General features: G+C 42.9%; 2 protein-coding genes across 21 annotated transcripts in view; one reads left to right on the top strand and one right to left on the bottom strand.

Moving 5' to 3' along the window:
* Positions 1-8,500, top strand: part of LOC140484647 (C-X-C motif chemokine 2-like) — a 28,254-nt gene extending 19,754 nt beyond the window's left edge. For all 3 annotated transcript variants that reach the window (XM_072583211.1, XM_072583209.1, XM_072583210.1), the window contains exon 5: positions 5,916-8,500. In XM_072583211.1, coding sequence (XP_072439312.1) covers positions 5,916-6,036 — 121 coding nt within the window. In that variant the 3' untranslated portion in view covers positions 6,037-8,500. The remainder of the gene's footprint in view (positions 1-5,915) is intronic.
* Positions 1-19,770, bottom strand: part of rassf4a (Ras association domain family member 4a) — a 274,406-nt gene that overhangs the window by 234,013 nt on the left and 20,623 nt on the right. For 13 of the 18 annotated variants that reach the window (XM_072583217.1, XM_072583220.1, XM_072583219.1 and 10 more), the window contains exon 2: positions 15,698-15,842. The exons of 1 other annotated variant lie outside the window; for it this stretch is intronic. The gene's annotated coding sequence lies outside the window, so the exon portion shown is untranslated. The remainder of the gene's footprint in view (positions 1-15,697; positions 15,843-19,770) is intronic. 4 more of the 18 variants (XM_072583221.1, XM_072583225.1, XM_072583224.1 and 1 more) reach the window with 1 other exon arrangement.

The raw sequence follows: 19,770 nt of genomic DNA, 5'->3' as shown, positions 1-19,770 counted from the left end.
AACCTGCACAGTTACCGCCTTTGCTGTTTGAATTCGTGTATTGCTGGACATCAGAGTGTATCTGGGAAAATTAACAAACAGTGAAATTCACGACTAACCTTAGAGGAACTGTTGGGGGAAGTTCACAACACAGAATTAGATAAGTTAATTGTTGTTTTAAGTCTGTCCAAGAGAAAGGCTGCAGTAGTGAGTGTAGTGGATTCTCTCCTGATTATATGTTTGTGGAGATAAGTCTCTTGATTAAACTTAAAATATAAGCCATAGCTATTAATTTAACCTGGGGCAGAGGAATAAGATGGTTTGTAGAGGAATAAGATGGTGTTATTTTCTGGGTCTGTAGATTGTGAAGGAGCCGAAATGGCCTTTGCAGTGATATGTATTTCTTGTCAGATGTGGGAGTTTAAAGAGAATTTAAGGGTTACTGCGGATTATATCTGCCATAAATGCTGTTGGTTGCAAATCTTATCAGATCGAGTGGATCGGTTGGAGATACAAATAGAAGTATTGAGACTGGTTCTAATGCAACGAGGGGTACGTCACCTTCCAAGAGATCAATTGTGTTAGGGGATTCTGTAGTCAGAAGCACAGACAGATGTTTCTGTGGCCAGCAGAGAAAAAGCAGAATGGTGTGTTGTTTCCCTGGTGCCAGGATCAAGGATGTATCAGAGAGGGTGCAAAATGGTCTCATGGGGGAGAAAGGCCAGCAGGAGGTCATTGTCCAAATTGGAACCAACGACATTGGAAGGGAAAAGGTTGAGATTCTGAAGGGAGATTACGGAGAGTTAGGTAGAATTTTAAGAAGGAGGTTCTCAAGGGTAGTAATATCTGGATTACTCCAAGGGCTACGAGCTAGTGAGGGCAGGAATAGGAGGATAGAGCAGATGAATGCATGGCTGAGGAGCTGGTGTATGGGAGAAGGATTCACATTTTGGAATCTCTTTTGGGGTAGAAGTGACCTGTAAAAGAAGGGAGGATTTAAACTAGTAAGGTGGGGGGGGGGGGGGGGGGGGGTGGTGGTGGTGAGACCCAGGGAGATAGTGAGAAAAGAGATCGATCTGAGACGGGTACAGCTGAGAACAGAAGAAAGTCAAACAGTCAGGGCAGGCAGGGACAAGGTAGGACTAATAAATTGAGCTGCATTTATTTCAATGCAAGGGGCCTAACAGGGAAGGCAGATGAACTCAGGGCATGGTTAGGAACATGGGACTGGGATATCATAGCAATTACGGAAACATGGCTCAGGGATGGACAGGACTGGCAGCTGAATGTTCCAGGATACAAATGCTACAGGAAGGATAGAAAGGGAGGCAAAAGAGGAGGGGTGGGGGGTGGCATTTTTGATAAGGGATAGCATTACAGCTGTGCTGAAGGAGGATATTCCCGGAAATACATCCAGGGAAGTTATTTGGGTGGAACTGAGAAATAAGAAAGGGATGATCACCTTATTGGGATTGTATTATAGACCCCCCAATAGTCAGAGGGAAATTGAGAAACAAACTTGTAAGGAGATTTCAGCTATCTGTAAGAATAATAGGGTGGTTATGGTAGGGGATTTTAACTTTCCAAACATCAACTGGGACTGCCATAATGTTGAAAGTTTAGACGGAGAGGAATTTCTTAAGCGTGTACAAGATAATTTTCTGATTCAGTATGTGGATGTACCTACTTGAGAAGGTGCAAAACTTGACCTACTCTAGGGAAATAAGGCAGGGCAGGTGACTGAGGTGTCAATGAGGGAAACACTTTGGGGCCAGTGACCATAATTCTATTTGTTTTAAAATAATGATGGACAAGGATAGACCAGATCTAAAAGTTGACGTTCTAAATTGGAGAAAGACCAATTTTGACGGTATTAGGCAAGAACTTTCTATAGCTGATTGGAGGCAGATTTTCGCAGGTAAAGGGATGGCTGGAAAATGGGAAGCCCTCAGAAATGAGATAATCCTTAGAAGAGTATAAAGAAAGTAGGAGTATACTTAAGAGGAAAATCAGGAGGGCAAAACGGGGACATGAGATAGCTTTGGCAAACAGAATTAAGGAGAATCCAAAGGGGTTTTACAAATATATTAAGGACAAGGGTAACTAGGGAGAGAATAGGGCCCCTCAAAGATCAGCAATGTGGACTTTGTGTGGAGCCACAGAAAATGGGGGAGATACTAAATGAATATTTTGCATCAGTATTTACTTTGGAAAAGAATATGGAAGATATAGACTGTAGAGAAATAGATGGTGACATCTTGCAAAATGCCCATATTACAGAGGAGGAAATGCTGGATGTCTTGATACAGGTAAAGGTGGATAAATCCCCAGGACCTGATCAGGTGTACCCGAGAACTCTGTGGGAAGCTAGAGAAGTGATTGCTGGGCCTCTTGCTGAGATATTTGTATCATCGATAGTCACAGGTGAGGTGCTGGAAGACTGGAGGTTGGCAAACGTGGTGCCACTGTTTAAGAAGGGTGGTAAGGACAAGCCAGGGAACTATAGACCAGTGAGCCTGACATCTGTGGTGGGCATGTTGTTGGAGTGAATCCTGAGGGACAGGATGTACATGTATTTGGAAAGGTAAGGACTGATTCAGGAGAGTCAACATGGCTTTGTTCATGGGAAATCATGTCTCACAAACTTGATTGAGTTTTTTGATGAAGTAACAAAGAAGATTGATGAGGGCAGAGCAGGAGATGTGATCTTTATGGACTTCAGTAAGGCGTTCGACAAGGTTCCCCATGGGAGACTGATTAGCAAGGTTAGATCTCATGGAATACAGGGAGAACTAGCCATTTGGATTCAGAACTGGCTCACAAGGTAGAAGTCAGAGGGTGGTGGTTGAGGGTTGTTTTTCAGACTGGAGGCCTGTGACCAGTGGAGTGCCACAAGGATTGGTGCTGGGTCCTTTACTTTTTGTCATTTACATAAATGATTTTGATGCGAGCATAAGAGGTACAGTTAGTAAGTTTGCAGATGACACCAAAATTGGAGCTGTAGTGGACAACGAAGAGGATTACCTCAGATTACAGCAGGATGTTGACCAGATGGGCCAAAGGGCTGAGAAGTGGCAGATGGAGTTTAATTCAGATAAATACGAGGTGCTGCATTTTGGGAAAGCAAATCTTAGCAGGACTTATACACTTAATGGTAAGGTCCTAGGGAGTGTTGCTGAACAAAGAGACCTTGGAGTGCAGGTTCATAGCTCCTTGAAAGTGGAGTCGCAGGTAGATAGGATAGTGAAGAAGGCGTTTGGTATGCTTTCCTTTATTGGTCAGAGTATTGAGTACAGGAGGTGCGTGGTCATGTTGCGGCTATACAGGATATTGGTTAGGCCACTCTTGGAATATTGCGTGCAATTTTGGTCTCCTTCCCATCGGAAAGATGTTGTGAAACTCGAAAGGGATCAGAAAAGATTTACAAGGATGTTGCTAAGGTTGGAGGATCTGAGCTACAGGGAGAGGCTGAACAGGCTGGGGCTGTTTTCCCTGGAGTGTCAGAGGCTGAGTGGTGACCTTATAGAGGTTTACAAAATTATGAGGGGCATGGGTAGGATAAATAGGCAAAGTCTTTTCCTGGGGTCGGGGAGTCTAGAATTAGAGGGCATAGGTTTAGGGTGAGAGGGGAAAGATATAAAAGAGACCTAAGGGTCAACTTTTTCACGCAGAGGGTGGTACGTGCATGTAATGAGCTGCCAGAGGATGTGGTGGAGGCTGGTACAATTGCAACATTGAAAAGGCATTTGAATGGGTATATGAATAGGAAGCTTTTGGAGGGATATGGGTCAGGTGCTGGCAGGTGTGACGAGAACGGGTTGGGATACATGGTCGGCCTGGACGGGTTGAACCAAAGGGTCTGTTTCCATGCTGTACATCTCTATGACTCTACGACTCTATGTCGGATCAGTCTTGAACTAACTGAATGGTGGAGAAGACTCGAAGGGCCAAATGGCCCTACTCCTGTTCCTATTTCTTATCGAACCCTGGATTAGAGATAGGGACATGAGCACTGAACCAACAGAGCCCCTTGCACGTTTGAATCTCATTGATTAATTAGTTCACTCCTTTAACTCCTACGTATTTAGTATCCCATTAACAGAATGACACAGTGACAAATCAGAGAGAAACATAAAAACAGCTGTGGGGAGAAAGGGAAGGGATCGATCAGCTGATAACCTGCAGATAGAGGTCTACCTACCTCCACATTTCAGCTCACTTTTTTTTTTCTTTGTCCAATATAAAGCTGTTTCAGGATTTTGTATGTACAATGCACAATTCAGATTGGTAAAATGCTGGAGTTAAACTTGCAGTACCATTAATTTGGCAAAAATGTCAACCACTCGAGCCAGATACAACACTCAGTGGCCTGGATGCAAAATGAAGTGTGTCAGCGAGTTCAGCCGTAACAAGGTAATTCAGTTCTCTTCCTGAAACTGGAAAACATTGCAAAAGCACAATTCTCACTTATACAACTTGTTTTCAATGAAAATAAAAGACACTGAGGCAGCTCAGGTCATTGTAGTAACAAATTCTTTCGAGCACTTGTTTAAAAAGTGTAAGCAAGGCTTTTCGAATGGATGCCACCAACTGAACGCTGACAAACAGTGCCACACTGTGGAGGCAAAAAAAACCCACAGAGAAATGCCATTGCAAAGACAAGATACTTGGGGGAACGAAACAAACAGAAATTGGCATGTCAGTTGGTAATTGTGGCGAGAGAAATAGATTTGAATGTTTTGGATCAAGCTTGCAAGTTCCCCAAAACACATTTTCGGAGGTAACTACACACTACACAACAGCTGCTGTGAATGTCACGACTGTAATCCCCTCAATGTTGTGTTTAGTGGTTAGGTAAACCTTGTGTGATTTCCTGATCCACGTTTCTGAGGTTGAGACTCCTTAACTGGTTCACTCCTTTGGAAAATTTGTACAGGTGCAATAATAAAGTAACAAGACCATTCTACTCTGCAGTAAAAGATGACATCAAATAAATAGCATGCAGTCTGCAGCTGCTGGAGCCTGTTTGTGCCTGATTCAGCTGTTTGTGTTTCCAACTTCTCTCCAATTCTTCCCTGAAAGAGCTGACTCATGTTTGCATGCACCAGTGTCAGCAGTCAGTCACCTATCCTTTGTGACCATCAGATAATGAGGAGAAACATGTTCCTCAACATGCAAGCCTCTGCCAACTCTGCCCTCGCCCAAACTCACACTGTCCAGAAAGGACTTCCAGAAACCGAGAGGCAGGAACTAGAATTTTTTTTAACAATTAGAATTAGAATCCCTACAGTGTGGAAACAAACCCTTCAGCCCAACAAGTCCACATCGACCCTCCAAAGAGCAGTCCCCTACCTTATATTTACCCCTGACTAATAACCTACACTATGGGCAATTTAGCATGGTCAATTCGCTTGACCAGCGCATCTTTGGACTGTGGGAGGAAACCAAAGCAGCTGGAGGAAACCCATGCAGACACAGGGAGAATGTGAAAACTCCACACAGTCGCTCAAGGCTAGAATTGAACCCGGGTCCTTGGCGCTGTGAGGCAGCAGTGCTAACCACTGAGCCACCCCTTCACTTTAATGAGTTTTCCTCCAACCTAATCCGGAAATAGTTCAGCTAATCTAGCACATATTTGAGGATTAGTCAAATAATTCCAGAGACACTTTGATGAGTTCATCTCTCCCACTCTCCAGGATAGCAGGGGAATAAAATGGGATTTGGTAAAAAGGAGAGGGTAAGTGGCCTGGTACACCACTGAGGGGATTTTTCAAAGCAAACATCTGCGGGGCAGCAATGAACAATTCTATTTTGTGTTGTGCCTTTAAAGCTATTAGATTTTCCATGATTCTCAAGATACTTGAGAAGCTTCACTGAATGTGAGCCCTAAATTGTGGAATGTCCAATTTACCAGTCAGTGTTTTTCTCTGTTACAGTATTCAGAAAAATCCAAACAAGAAGAGAGACTGTTTGCAAAGAAAAAAAAGGAAAGGTTCAAAGCAGAAGAAAAGGCGGCGTAGAGGTGGAAACACGCGGTCTAAACGCCACCAGGTTTAGCGTTTCCCCGTCGTCTGAAACACTTCGAGCGATGTACAGTACTGCAGGAAGTTGAAGGAAGATGATGGATTACATCATCAGGGTCGGCTCTGATCCTGAATTGTGCAGAACAATTCTTGAAAACTTAAGGTTCCTGCTCTTCAGTTTTTCTTTTGTTTAAAAAATACACAGTTAACGTTTATAGAAAAATAAATCTTATGTTCTTAGTTGTAACTGGAGTAGAAGCTATTGTCCTCCTTATTAAACAGAGGACTGGAACTGTATATATAGGCAATTAAATGCACTGAGCATTAAACCATTGCCATTTCAAATTGGTATATTTTAGCTCATAGATCTTAGAGACAAGTTGTTGTAAAGTGGATATTATGTATTTTCTGCATAGCATTGAGACAGTTAGACAGCAATAAACTTAAGGTCAAGTTAGACAGCAATAAACTTACTCCACGTACACTTCAGGTTGTGGTTGAGTTACTTCCAACCCATAAGACCATAAGACATAGGAGTGGAAGTAAGGCCATTCGGCCCATCGAGTCCACTCCGCCATTCAATCATGGCTGATGCGCATTTCAGCTCCACTTACCAGCGTTCTCCCCGTAGCCCTTAATTCCTCTAGACAACAAGAATCTATCAATCTCGGCCTTGAAGACATTTAGCGTCCCGGCTTCCACTGCACTCCGTGGCAATGAATTCCACAGGCCCACCACTCTCTGGCTGAAGAAATGTCTCCGCATTTCTGTTCTGAAATGACCCCCTCTAATTCTAAGGCTGTGTCCACGGGTCCTAGTCTCCTTGCCTAACAGAAACAATTTTCTAGCATCCACCTTTTCCAAGCCATGTATTATTTTGTACGTCTCTATTAAGTCTCCCCTTAATCTTCTAAACTCCAACGAATACAATCCCAGGATCCTCAGCCGTTCCTCATATGCTAGACCTGTCATTCCAGGGATCATCCGTGTGAATCTCCGCTGGACACGTTCCAGTGCCAGTATGTCCTTCCTGAGGTGTGGGGACCAAAACTGGACACAGTGCTCCAAATGGGGCCTAACCAGAGCTTTATAAAGTCTTAGTAGTACATCTCTGCTTTTATATTCCAACCCTCTTGAGATAAGAGACAATATTGCATTCGCTTTCTTAATCACAGACTCAACCTGCATGTTTACCTTTAGAGAATCCTCGACTAGCACTCCCAGATCCCTTTGTGCTTTGGCTTTATTAATTTTCTCACCATTTAGAAAGTAGTCCATGCTTTTATTCTTTTTGCCAAAGTGCAAGACCTCGCACTTGCTCACGTTGAATTCCATCAGCCATTTCCTGGACCACTCTCCCAACCTGTCTAGATCCTTCTGTAGCCTCCCCACTTCCTCAGTACTACCTGCCTGTCCACCTAACTTCGTATCATCGGCAAACTTCGCTAGAATGCCCCCGGTTCCCTCATCCAAATCATTAATTTATAATGCGAACAGCTGTGGCCCCAGTACCGAACCCTGCGGGACACCGCTCGTCACCGGCTACCATTCTGAAAAAGAACCTTTGATCCCAACTCTCTGCCTTCTGTTAGACAGCCAATCCTCAATCCATCCCAGCAGCTCACCTTGAACACCATGGGCCCTCACCTTGCTCAGCAGCCTCCCGTGTGGCACCTTATCAAAGGCCTTTTGAAAGTCTAGATAGACCACATCCACTGGGTTTCCCTGGTCTAACCTACTTGTTACCTCTTCAAAAAATTCCAACAGGTTTGTCAGGCATGACCTCCCTTTACTAAATCCATGTTGACTTGTTCTAATCAGACTCTGCTCTTCCAAGAATTTAGAAACCTCATCCTTAATGATGGATTCTAGAATTTTACCAACAACTGAGGTTAAGCTGATTGGCCTATAATTTTCCCTCTTTTGCCTTGATCCTTTCTTGAACAAGGGGGTTACAACAGCCATCTTCCAATCATCCGGGACCTTTCCTGACTCCAGTGACTCTTGAAAGATCAGCTACCTCTCTCAGAATTCTAGGGTGTATCCCATCGGGGCCAGGAGATTTATCAATTTTAAGACTTTTTAACTTTTCTAGCACTTACTCAACTCAGCCCCGTGACACCCTTTAATTTTTGGGATATTACTCATGTCTTCCACTGTGAAAACTGACGCAAAGTACTTGTTAAGTTCTCCTGCTATTTCCTTATCTCCCACCCTTCCCCTAGTTGCTCAGTAGGCAGACATGCTCAGAGTTTCTCTTCAAATATTTGTACCTGTGAGGAACTAGCTAGCCTGAGAATCATGGGTGAATTTGGCAGATGGATGGAGAGGAAATGGAACCTTACAGGGTTCATGGTGGGATCTTTCACTGGAGCCACACTAAGTTTCTTCAATGGTTTATTTTGTATTTCAATTTTTGTGTTTATACAAAACAAGATTTATAATGCCTCTGAATTTGAAAAAAAAAAGTTAAATAAAACAAATGATATCAAAGGAAATGCATGTGTCTTAATTGACTTGAGAGATTTAATCTAGATTTCCTATGTTCCCAATTTTCAATCCCTCCCCCAGAAGAAAAGCAGTATTTCAATGTCACCATATCCAGAATTTACAGAAAGGACACAGAATGCAGGAGACATACATTGCTCCATACATATTGGAATGACATGGGTTGCTGACTGCACCTTAAACTTTAAAAGTAACTTGTAATGCACTGGACATGACTCAGACCACCAAACAGGTTGTTTGTTTGCTTTGATCTTTCCACTACTGGCACAATTTCTATCTGTATAAAATGCACAGCAGAGAAGTCAGAGGAGACCATTCGACTCAAGCAGATCAAGCAGATGCTCATGCTCCATTTGAGAGCCTTTCCATCCTTCCTCACCTAATTCCCAGCAAGACCTTGGAATCCAACCTCAGGAGTGCTTATACAGTTTCCTACATTGCTCACCTCAACTATCCCATTGGTAGCAAGCTCAGAAACAAGAATGGAAATTAATATCAAGAGTAAGGAGTGGTGTCTGCAGTGGTCAATGTGCGACCCCATTTCCCACCATTCTGAATGAATTGTCTTTGCTGTTGCTCTCTTGCTACCAGCTCACTATCCATTCTGCCACTTGCCTCTGATTCTGACCTTGCAAACACTTCAGCTCATGGAGTCATAGAGATGTACAGCACAGAAACAAATCCTTCGGTCCAATTCAGCCATATTAACCAACTATCCTAATCTAGTCCCATTTGCCAGCACTAAGCCCATATCCCTCTTCCTATTCATATACCCATCCAGATGCCTTTTAAATGTTGCAATTGCACCAGCCTCTGGCAGCTTATTCCACACACACACCGTCCTCTGTGTGAAAAAGTTGCATTTAGGTCTCTTTTAAATCTTTTCCCATTCACCATAAACCTCTGCACTCTAGCTTTGGATTCCCCACCCCTGTGGAAAAGATATTGTCTATTCACCCTATCCATGCCCCTCATGATCTTATAAACCTCCATAAGGTCACCCCTCAGCCTCCGACGCTCCAGGGAAAGTAGCCCGAGCCTCTTCAGCCTCTCTTATAGCTCATACTCTCCAAACCCAGCAACATCCGTGTAAATCTTTTCTGAACCTTTCAAGTTTCACACATTTTTCTTATAATAGAGACCACAATTGAATACAGTATTCCAAAAGCGGCCTAACCAATGGTGGCATGGCAGTTAGCACTACTGCCTCACTACGCCAGGGGCCCAAGTTCAATTCCAGCCATTCAACTCCAACTGTCTCTGTGGGACACACATTCTCCCTGTGTCTGTGTGGGATTCCCCTGGGTGCTCCGGTTTCCTCCCACAATCACAAAGATGTGCAGCTTAGGTGAATTGGCCATACTAAATTGCCCGGAGTGTTCAGGGGTCTGTAGGTTAGGTGTACTAGTCAAGTGGTAAACGTACAGTGATAGAGGAATGGATCTAGGTGGGTTACCCTTCAGAGGGTTGGTGTGAACTTGTTAGGCCAAATGGCCTGTTTCCACATTGTAGAGATCCTATTCTCTTCAATGTTCTGTACAGCTGCAACATGACGTCCCAACTCCTATACTCAATACGCTGACTAATAAAGGCAAGCATACCAAAAACCTTCGTTATTATCCTGTTTACCTACGGCTCCACTTTCAAGAAGCTATGAACCTGCACTCCAAGGTCTCTTTGTTCAGCAACACTCCCCAGCACCTTACCATTAAGTGTATAAGTCCTGCCCTGATCGGTCCTACCAAAATGTAGCACATCGCTTTTATCTAAATTAAACTCTGTCAACTCATTTTTAATGAGTTGTGCCCTCACTTTATCAACTCTTTGATCAGATAGAGATGTTGGCTGCTCTTTATTACCTACCAACAGGATGACAACCAGCGGCTATCAACAGAATACTGACCACACGACTGTCTTCATTGAACTGCCTGCAGTGGTAAAAACAAATGGAACCCTTGCCAATCTTCCCAATGTATGGGTGTGGTGGTCAATTTTACAGGCAGGATTAGTCAACATAGTTCCCAGGAAGGGTCACCGGACCTGAAACATTAACTGATTTCTCTTCATAGCTGCTGAGCTTTTCCAACAATTTCTGCTTTTGTTAGCTAACAAAGTGTCAACCTGTGAATCGGACAGCGGGGTTCTCAGCTACTCACCACCTCCGCCCTCAGCCTTTGGAAAGTTCCATCTTTGGAATTTTTCCTTGCATTTGACAGCTTGTGATCATTAACAATGGGGGATGAATGCAGCAGAAATGAGCCCAGACATTTCCAGGACCAAAGTTTAACACATGAGCAGCCTATTACAGCCAGGAAACGAGCCATCAAACCACAGCTGGCTCCAAAAACTCAAACTTGCTTTCATGTCCATCTATCATGCCAAGTATTGAACTGCAATTTTTTTCAACTATCAAAAATCAATTAGAGGAATAGTAGCAAATGAAACGTTATGGCTCAGACTGTCATTACATTGCGTAAAAGGTACAACTCAGAAAGATCCAGCTATAGAACCCAGATCTATCTTGGAGTAGAGTGTGGGAAAGCATTACAATTGCATGCTCTGTTGCTACTGAATCTTTTGCCAACTAAGATTTAAAAAAAGGAGGTGTCAGGGCAATGAGTGAAGAGACAGGAAGATAGGATTTGCACTGGCTACAGTCTGCAATCAGAATTGGAGCTGTGCCAAACTCTTCTAGGCAATGCAAGTAGCATCAGGTCAGCTACAGCACTAGTAGAAACAATGAGCGCTGGAGGAACTCAGCCGATCTGTCCGAACGGTAAAAGTTGGGGTTTTTAACTTCGCAACACAGCGGGAAGGAGGAAAGATTGGGAGCAGATGGTGAGGGTTCCCAGAGCAAAGGGAGGACTAATAGTGGTAAAGGACAGGGAGACAAAGAATATCGGCGTAAATGATATGTTTGGAAAGGAGAAAGTGGGTCCTTCTCTTCTGAGGACTAAAGCAAATAACACACCAACAAGACCGGTTTTGGGATACTGGCTAGTGTTGGAATCAAAATGGAGGGCAGAGGTCATGCTCTGAAGTTGTTGAACTCAAATGTTGAGTGCCCGGGGGGAAAATGAGGTGTTGTTTCTCCAGCTTGCAACATGCTTCATTGGAATATTGTAGCTGCTACAAGTTAGAGGTGTTTGCATGGGAGCAAAATGGCTTACTGAAATGGCAAGCAACTGGAAGATGGCAGCTATTCTAATGGACACTGCAGACAACATAATCAAAAACATTATTGCATTAGTCTTATAAAACAAACAGTCTGGGTATCCACTATTTCTTTTACCATCTTCATGGGACAAGATGCTTAAAACAGATATAAGCCATACAAAACTTTATAACAGTAGCAGTTAAAGAGGGGGAATCTGTATTTGATTACGTAGCAAGCATTGTCTTCAATTTGAGTTTATTAACTTTGTAAAAACAACAAATGATTCCAGCAATGCAACAATATTTTGTTTGCTTGTACATGATCAGTGACCATTCTGAACCAGAACATACTCAGGTAGGGGCGAAAACTGTAAATTTGGCTTTCAAACACTAAATCTCTCTCCAAAAAGTAAGGAGTTGACTATTATCAAAGTAATATTTTCCCACCATTTTGCAGATTTACCGAGTTAGAGACATTTCCTGGCAACCTCACTCCATCCTGGAAAAAGTCACGCAAAAGCAATCAATATTATTTTTATTCCTAAATTTTTATCTGAAGTTTTTCTGTCAGAGTACAAATTCATTTTTCTTCATAAACCTGGAAGACCTTGCAGGGCTGGCAGTGCAATCTCCAACACATCATTTTTCTGTTTGTTTCAGGAACAAACTCGGATATATCTTTGAGAAACTGAGGGTCCGATCTGGAGATTTTTACTGACATACTTTGCAACTTCATCTTCCAGCTTATGTGCTGTGGCTTGCCACTGTTTTGAACAGCTATTGCAAGGCAACCACTCACACTGTGAAAGCACTCTCACCCATCACCATCGTTCTCCGATTCAGTGAATTCTCTGACTGCTGCAGAATTATTTGTCCGCTTTGAAATCTCAGTGTAATTAAGCTTGAATTGAGCTGTGCGCCGATGGGTGACTCTCAGACACAGGTTGGTCGAGTAGTGAGGTGGATGGGCAGGGATGCGGTGCGCACTAGAGAGATAGTATCATTGTCAGCATGCATCTAAATTGCCTTCTTATCGAGAGCTGATCTACAAACTGAATGAGTAGATTTGCAGGTGGGCAAGTTTGACTTCAACAGCCAATTGTACAAAAAGAGTTTGACATTGTTGGCTAAAAGAAATGGGCGGGGATCAGCTTATGCACAAACTAAATGAAAAGAAATGGCTGCCTTTTTGCCAGCTACTGGGCTTCATGTTTACAGAATCGATCATTATTAGAATGGAACGATAACTCAACAATTGTGATATGTGTAGGTTGCAAAGTCTCTTTCCTTTTAATCACAACAGCAAAGTAATTCTTGAAAATAAAAACTACCCTCTGCACAGCTAGAGGGTGAGTAAGCTCAGTTAGCTGGATAAGGCAAAGTGAGGACTGAAGATGCTGGAGATCAAAGTCGAGAGTGTGGTGTTGGATAAGCACAGCCAGTACAGACAGCACCCAAGGAGCAGAAGAATCAACGTTTCACACATAAGCCATTCCTGATGAAGGGCTTATGCCCGAAACATCGATTTGCCTGCTCCTTAAATGCTGCCTGACCTGTTGTGCTTTTCCAGCACCACACTCTCGACTCAGTTGGCTGGATGACTGGTTTGTGAAGCTGAGGGAGGCCAACAGCATGGGTTCAGTTCCTGCACTGGCTGAGGTTACTGCGAAGGACTTTCCTTCTCAACACCTCACCTCGCCTGAGGTGTGATGACCTTCTGGTTTAGAACATAGAACAGTACAGGCCCTTCATCCCTCGATGTTGTGCTGACCTTTTTATCCTACTCTAAGATCAAACTGTCCTACAGGCCCTTCATATTACTATCATCCATGTGCCTATCCAAGAGTTGCGTAAATGTCCCTAGAGTTAAGCCATCACCAGTTCTCTCTCGCTCTAAGAAGAGCGCAGCTCTCTGGTCTGGTAAGACAATGGCAACATTACCTTTACTTACCACACAATCCTCATTTATGTTGATATTATTCACCCACAATTGTGTTTTATAAAACTAAGAGATGACCAGGATTTTTCAAACAATATTCAAGTGAGGATGCTCAGTTTCAGTTTATTAATGGATTATGGTCAATAGAACAACATCATATTCCTGATGTGATTACAGCCAAAAACTTAACTCATCTTCTTTCTCTACAAATGCTGACCAAATGTTTCCATCATTTTCTGCTCTCCTTCAGGCAGAGTCCATGCTTGACAATGGCATATTTATTTTCCAATGCTGTGGCCCTTTGAAACGACATTTTTTTTACAATGAAAAGCTCTGACGGTTAGCACCCTTGTTCAGTTCACACTGCTCAGTAAATAGCTCACAAAAACTGAAAGAACTCTGGATGCTGTAAATCAGAAACAGAAATTGCTGGAAAAGCTCAGCAGGTCTGGCAGCATCTATGGAGAGAAATCAGAGTTAATGTTTTAGGTCGAGTGACCCTTCGTCAGAACTGCAAGTGGAGTCCATCTGAGAGGAACTTCCAACGTCTGGTAGTGAGCAAATTTTCCTTTTGTTCCGAGGAAGAGTCACGTGACCCAAAACATTAACTCTGATCCCTCTCTCTAAAAATGCTTCCAGATCTGCTGAGCTTTTCCAGTAATTTCTGCTGTTGTAATAAATAGCTCATTTTGTTTTGCAAGCTTCACGCTCAGATTTGAATGAGTTGGTTTCCAGCAGGAAGTGCCATTGAGGTTGCAAACAAAAGGGATGTGTCACCTGCCATTTCCATAAAACTAGGAAAATCTCAGCACTACCATCCTGCAAATAGAGTTAATCTGAGAGGAACTCTCAACTCCCAGTAGTGAGCACATTTACCTTTTAACAGTTGTTCAAATTAACCATTGGTTGGATTTTGCCAGAACACCTCAGGTTTTTTTTTCCCCAGCATTGTCTCTTTATGTCTCAGGTTTCCAGCATCCATAGTGTGCTGTTTTCTTCCAATTAACCACAAGTTCAAAGTGACGGGAAGATAAATGGAATTGTAGCAAATTTTCAAATCAAAAAGGGGCATGGTTCCAAAACTACCCTCCATTTATAATTATTGGGAGGTCCAATTATTTGTGACTTCATATTCCACTTTAATCTTTTCAGTTTTTATTTGCAAACAGCAGTACTAGATGTACTGGCAGAGGGCTGTGGAAACAACTACTTTTATAAAGCTTTCATTTTTTCACTCAATCTCTTCTATTATTGACAAACTCTCCTAAAATTATTGTTGTTAAATGCTGAACAATTTAAAAGGTGGTCAGTTTGACTGGTGAGCTGATTGGCTGGTTTGCGATTACAGTCTGATGCCAATAATTCCTGCATTGGCTGAGGTTACCGTGAAGGACCCTTGCTCTAAACCTCTCCCCTTGCCTGAGGCATGGTGTCCCTCAGATTGACCCACCACTAGTTATCTCTGAGAGAGCAGCCCTATGATTTGGTAAGACTAGGGTGACTTTACCTTCACAATCCAACTACTCTAACATAGCACCCATGACAGAAATAAATATCCTAAGGCACTTGACAGTGGAATAACCATACTGTGCAGAGGCAGAACATCAAGAGAATTGAGCAAAAGACTTGGACCGATTAGGCACATTTTGAGAAGACATGAGAAAAATAAAGAACATTTTAGAAAGTAAAATGAGCTGATTCAAATTTTGCTTTAAATTCCTCAAAATGTAGAGATTCAAGCTCGGATTTTCCCTTCAACATTTTCTAGCGCTATCTAGGATTATTTTCCAGGGTTTTCCCAATTCCCAAGCCAGTGACTGATAAGCATTACAATTAATAGTTGGAAAATCCCAGCCAGCGAAGCAAAGCAAGGCAGCCTGAAAAAGATTCTTTTAAAATTGCATAACAGTCGCGCTGCAGGCTGTCTTACACAACAGTGAATACCAGCTGTCACACAAAATGTGAGATAAAGGCTAAAGGAGGGGGAAAAGAGCAAACAAGGCATTAAGCGACTAGAGCAGGGATTCTAGTAAGGAAGCAGCTTGTCAATATCCAAAGAAATCTCAACAAAATAGTTAGAATGATCACTTACTTGATATACCTTTTGACAGTGTTCTTGAGATCAGATGACCTCACTGGATGCTCTTTTTATGTGCAACTGAAGCATTCATAGTCAAGTCTCATGGGATTCATAAAATTTTATATTTAAGGCAATTCTGACGAGATGCCAAGTTTATCTGTTTTAGAAATAAACAAAAAAAACCTGTCAAAACCGATCAAAGATAGTTTCTAAGTAAGAGGCACAAACAATTAAAAGTAGGTGATAATGAAAAGTTTCTAAACGGACAAAATTAGAACTGCTCAAGAAACCATGCATATTCCATTTCTATCCCCAAACGGTTGCATCCCTCATCTGTGTCCTGACCAAAACTGCACAAACCCTTCCAATCTGAATTTTCCTCTGGGGTTATTGTGGTTTTGTTTTCTAAATGGAGAGGGAACTCCACAGTGCTTTGGTGCAGAGGGATCTGGATGTCCTTGTGCTGGAATCGCAGTGAACTAGTCTGTAGGTACAGCAGGTAATAAGGAAGGCCAATGGAATTTTGGCATTAGTCGCAAAAGGAATAGTGTATACAAGCACGGGAGTGTTGCTACAACTGTATAAGGCATTAGTAAGACCACCCCGGCGTACTGTGTACAATTTTCATCCCGTTACTTGAGGAGGGATGTAGTGGGATTGGAGGCAGTTCAGAGGACGTTCACTAGATTGATTCTGGAGATGAGGGTTAGTTTTATGAACAGAGATTGTGCAGTTTAGACCTGTACTCTACAATTTAGAAGGATGAGAGGATATTTATTTGAGATACATATGATGATAAAGGGGATGAATAAAGTAGAGAGTGAGGTTGTTTCTTCATGCAGGGCAATCTAGATTGAGAGGTCATAGTTTAGGATAAAGGGTGAAAGATTTAATAAGCACAGATTAGAGGGAATTACTTCGTTCAAAGGGTCACAAATCTGTCGAACTCACAATCCCAGAGTGTGGTCGATGCCAAACATGGAGTAAATTTAAGGAGCGGACAGACAGATGTTGAACTAGGAAGGGCTTGAAGAGTTATGGAGAGTGGGCAGGAAAGTCGAGTTGAGGCCAAGATGAGATCAGCCATGACCGTATTAAATGGTGGAACAGGCTTGAGGGGCTGAATGGCCTCCTCCAGCTCCTCATTCTTAAATGTTGCTATTCTTAGCTAATAACTACAAATGTGTATTTGGACAGAAAAGAAAAAAATAATCTGCATTTATTGAGAGGTTTGCATAATTTTGGGTGGAGTGTTATGTGACACACAAGGTACCGAAGTGGATTGTGTGGCCTTTCCATGTCACCATCATCGTTCCTAGGTTCACGTACTTCACATATTGATGAAGTGCAGTCAAGGTTGTTAGATGGACAGCTGTTTTGTATGTAGTAACAGGACCACAAACAACACATGAATAACCAACCAAAAAATGTGACTATGGTAATCCTGTTTGAGTCACAGGATAGAGATCATAAGTACAAGCTTTAGACAACCACTCCCATTTCTTGTCTAGCAGAAGTTTCTTTTAGTGCCCACATTCTGGCTGAGATTAACCAGCTGAGACAGTTGAGAGATCAAACAGAAGGCATTCCTGCTCTGCATCACTCACACCAAGAAAACATCTCCTGCCGCACCAGCAGGATCACTGGCAGGTCCTTTAACAAGATTCAAGGTGTGCATGACATTTCATTTGGACATGACACAAGTTGAGTTGTTACTTATGGATGGTGAAGTATCAAAACTGTCAGGTATAGAACACAATGTGTGAAAAAAAGTGATGCCACATTCAGATACAAGGTTCATTTCAACGTTCCAGCAATAGTACTGAAGGCTTGTGCTCCAGAACTTTCCGCTCCCCTAGCCAGTACAGTTCATCCAATACAGTCACAACACTGGCTTCTCCCCAACAGTGTGGCAAATTGCCCAGTTAGGTCTTCAATACAAAAAGCAGGACAAATCCAGCCTAGCCTATTACTGACCCATCAGTCTACTCTAGATCGTCAGTAAAGTGATGGAAGGTGTCATCAACAGTGCTATCAAGCAGCATCTGCTCAGTAATATCTCGCTCAGTAGTGCTCAGTATAGGATCCCCCAGGGCCACTCAACTCCTGATCTCAGTACAGCTGTGGTTCAAACATGGACAAAAGAGCTGAATTCCAGAGGTGAAATGAATCCTTAACATCATCAAGGAGCCCTAGCAAAACTGGAATCAATGGGAATCAGGGGCTAAACCCTCTACCAGTTGGACTTACACCTGGTATGCAGGAACATGGTGGGGATTGTTGTTGTCAGTCATCTCAGCTCCAGGATATCTCTGCAGGAGTTCCTCAGGATAGACCTAGGCCCAACCATCTTCAGCTGCTTCATCAATGACCTTCCCTCCTTCATAAAAAGGTCAAAAGTGGGGATGTTTGCCAATCATTGCACAGTGTTCAGTGAGTCCTCAGATACTGAGGCAGTCCACGTTCAAATGCAACAAGATCTGGACCATATTCAGGATTGGGCTGACAAGTGGTAAGTAACATCCACATCACACAAATGCCAGGCAATGGTCATCACCAATAAGCGACAATCAACTACCATTCCATGATATTCAATGATGTTATCATCACTGAATTCCCTGCTAGTAACACCTTGGGGGTGATCATTGACCAGAAAATCAACTGGACTCACTGCATAAACACAGAGGCTACAATACAGGCCAGAGGTTGGGAATATTGTAGGAGGTAATTCACCTCCTGACTCCTTGAAGCTCGTCCACCATCTATAAGGCACAAGTCAGGAGCGTGATGGAGTACTCTCTGCTTGTATTATTTCCAACAATACTCAAGAAGTTTGTCACCATCCAGGATAAAGTAGCCCGCTATTTTGGCACCATATCTACAGGCATCCACTCATAGAGTCATTAGAGATGTACAGCATGGAAACAGACCCTTCGGTCCAACTAGTCCATGCCGACCAGATATCCCAACCCAATCTAGTCCCACCTGCCAGCACCCAGCCCATATCCCTCCAAACCCTTCCTATTCATATAACCATCCAGATGCCTTTTAAATGTTGCAACTGTACTAGCCTCCACCACTTCCTTTAAGCACATTCCATACACGTACCACCCTCTGCGTGTAAAAGTTGCCCCTTTGGTCTCTTTTATATCTTTCACCTGTCACCCTAAACCTATGCCCTCTAGTTCTGGACTCCCAACTCCAGGGAAAAGACTTTGTCTATTTACCCTATCCATGCTCCACCACCGATGTTCTGGAGCAGCAGACCAAAAAGAGGTGTAGGTTATATGAATCAGCCATGGGAAATGCCAATTGCAGGGATAGGGTAGAGGAGTGTGTCTGGGTGTGTCAGGGGGGCTGTGCGGACTCGATGGGCTGAAAGGCCTACGTCCACACTGTTGGGATTCTATGATAACAACTCTTTCTAGGTGAATTTTCCCCATCTTTTCTTCAACCTGCAGATACTTCACCAGCATAAGAATCCACAGGAATTGGGTATCTCAAGCTCCACATGCTCTCTCAGGTGAGTTTAAATGATCCCATTCTATTTCCAAGAGCAAAGAAGCTTTCCACAGTGATCTGACCAATATTTATACCTTAAACCATACTCAAAACAAATTTTGGTCATTATCAAATCATTGACTATGGGATATTACTGTGAGCAAATTGATTATGGCACTTCCTATACCACAATGACTATACTTTAGCAACAGCTGACTGGCTCCAGAAAATGTTGCAATTGTACCAGCCTCCACCACTCCCTCTAGCAGCTCATTCTATACACACATCACCCTCCACGTGAAAATGTTGCCCTGAAGGGCCCTTTTAAATTTTTCCCCCACTCATCTTAGACCTATGCCCTCTAGTTCTGGACTCCCCCATCCCAGGGAAAAGACTTTGTCTATTTATCCTATCCATGTCCCTCATGATTTTATAAACCTCTAAAAGGTCACCCCTCTAAAAGGACACTCTAGGAAAAACAGCCCCAGCCTATTCAGCCTCTCCCTGTAGCTCAAACCCTCCAACCCTGGGAACATCCTTGTAAATCTTTTCTGAAGCCTTTCAAGTTTCATAACATCATTCTT

This window comes from Chiloscyllium punctatum, chromosome 13 (assembly GCF_047496795.1).
Source record: "Chiloscyllium punctatum isolate Juve2018m chromosome 13, sChiPun1.3, whole genome shotgun sequence".
Lineage (NCBI taxonomy): Eukaryota > Metazoa > Chordata > Chondrichthyes > Orectolobiformes > Hemiscylliidae > Chiloscyllium > Chiloscyllium punctatum.
The sequence above is the reverse complement of the archived record's forward strand: the minus strand, read 5'-3'. Positions and strand labels throughout refer to the sequence as shown.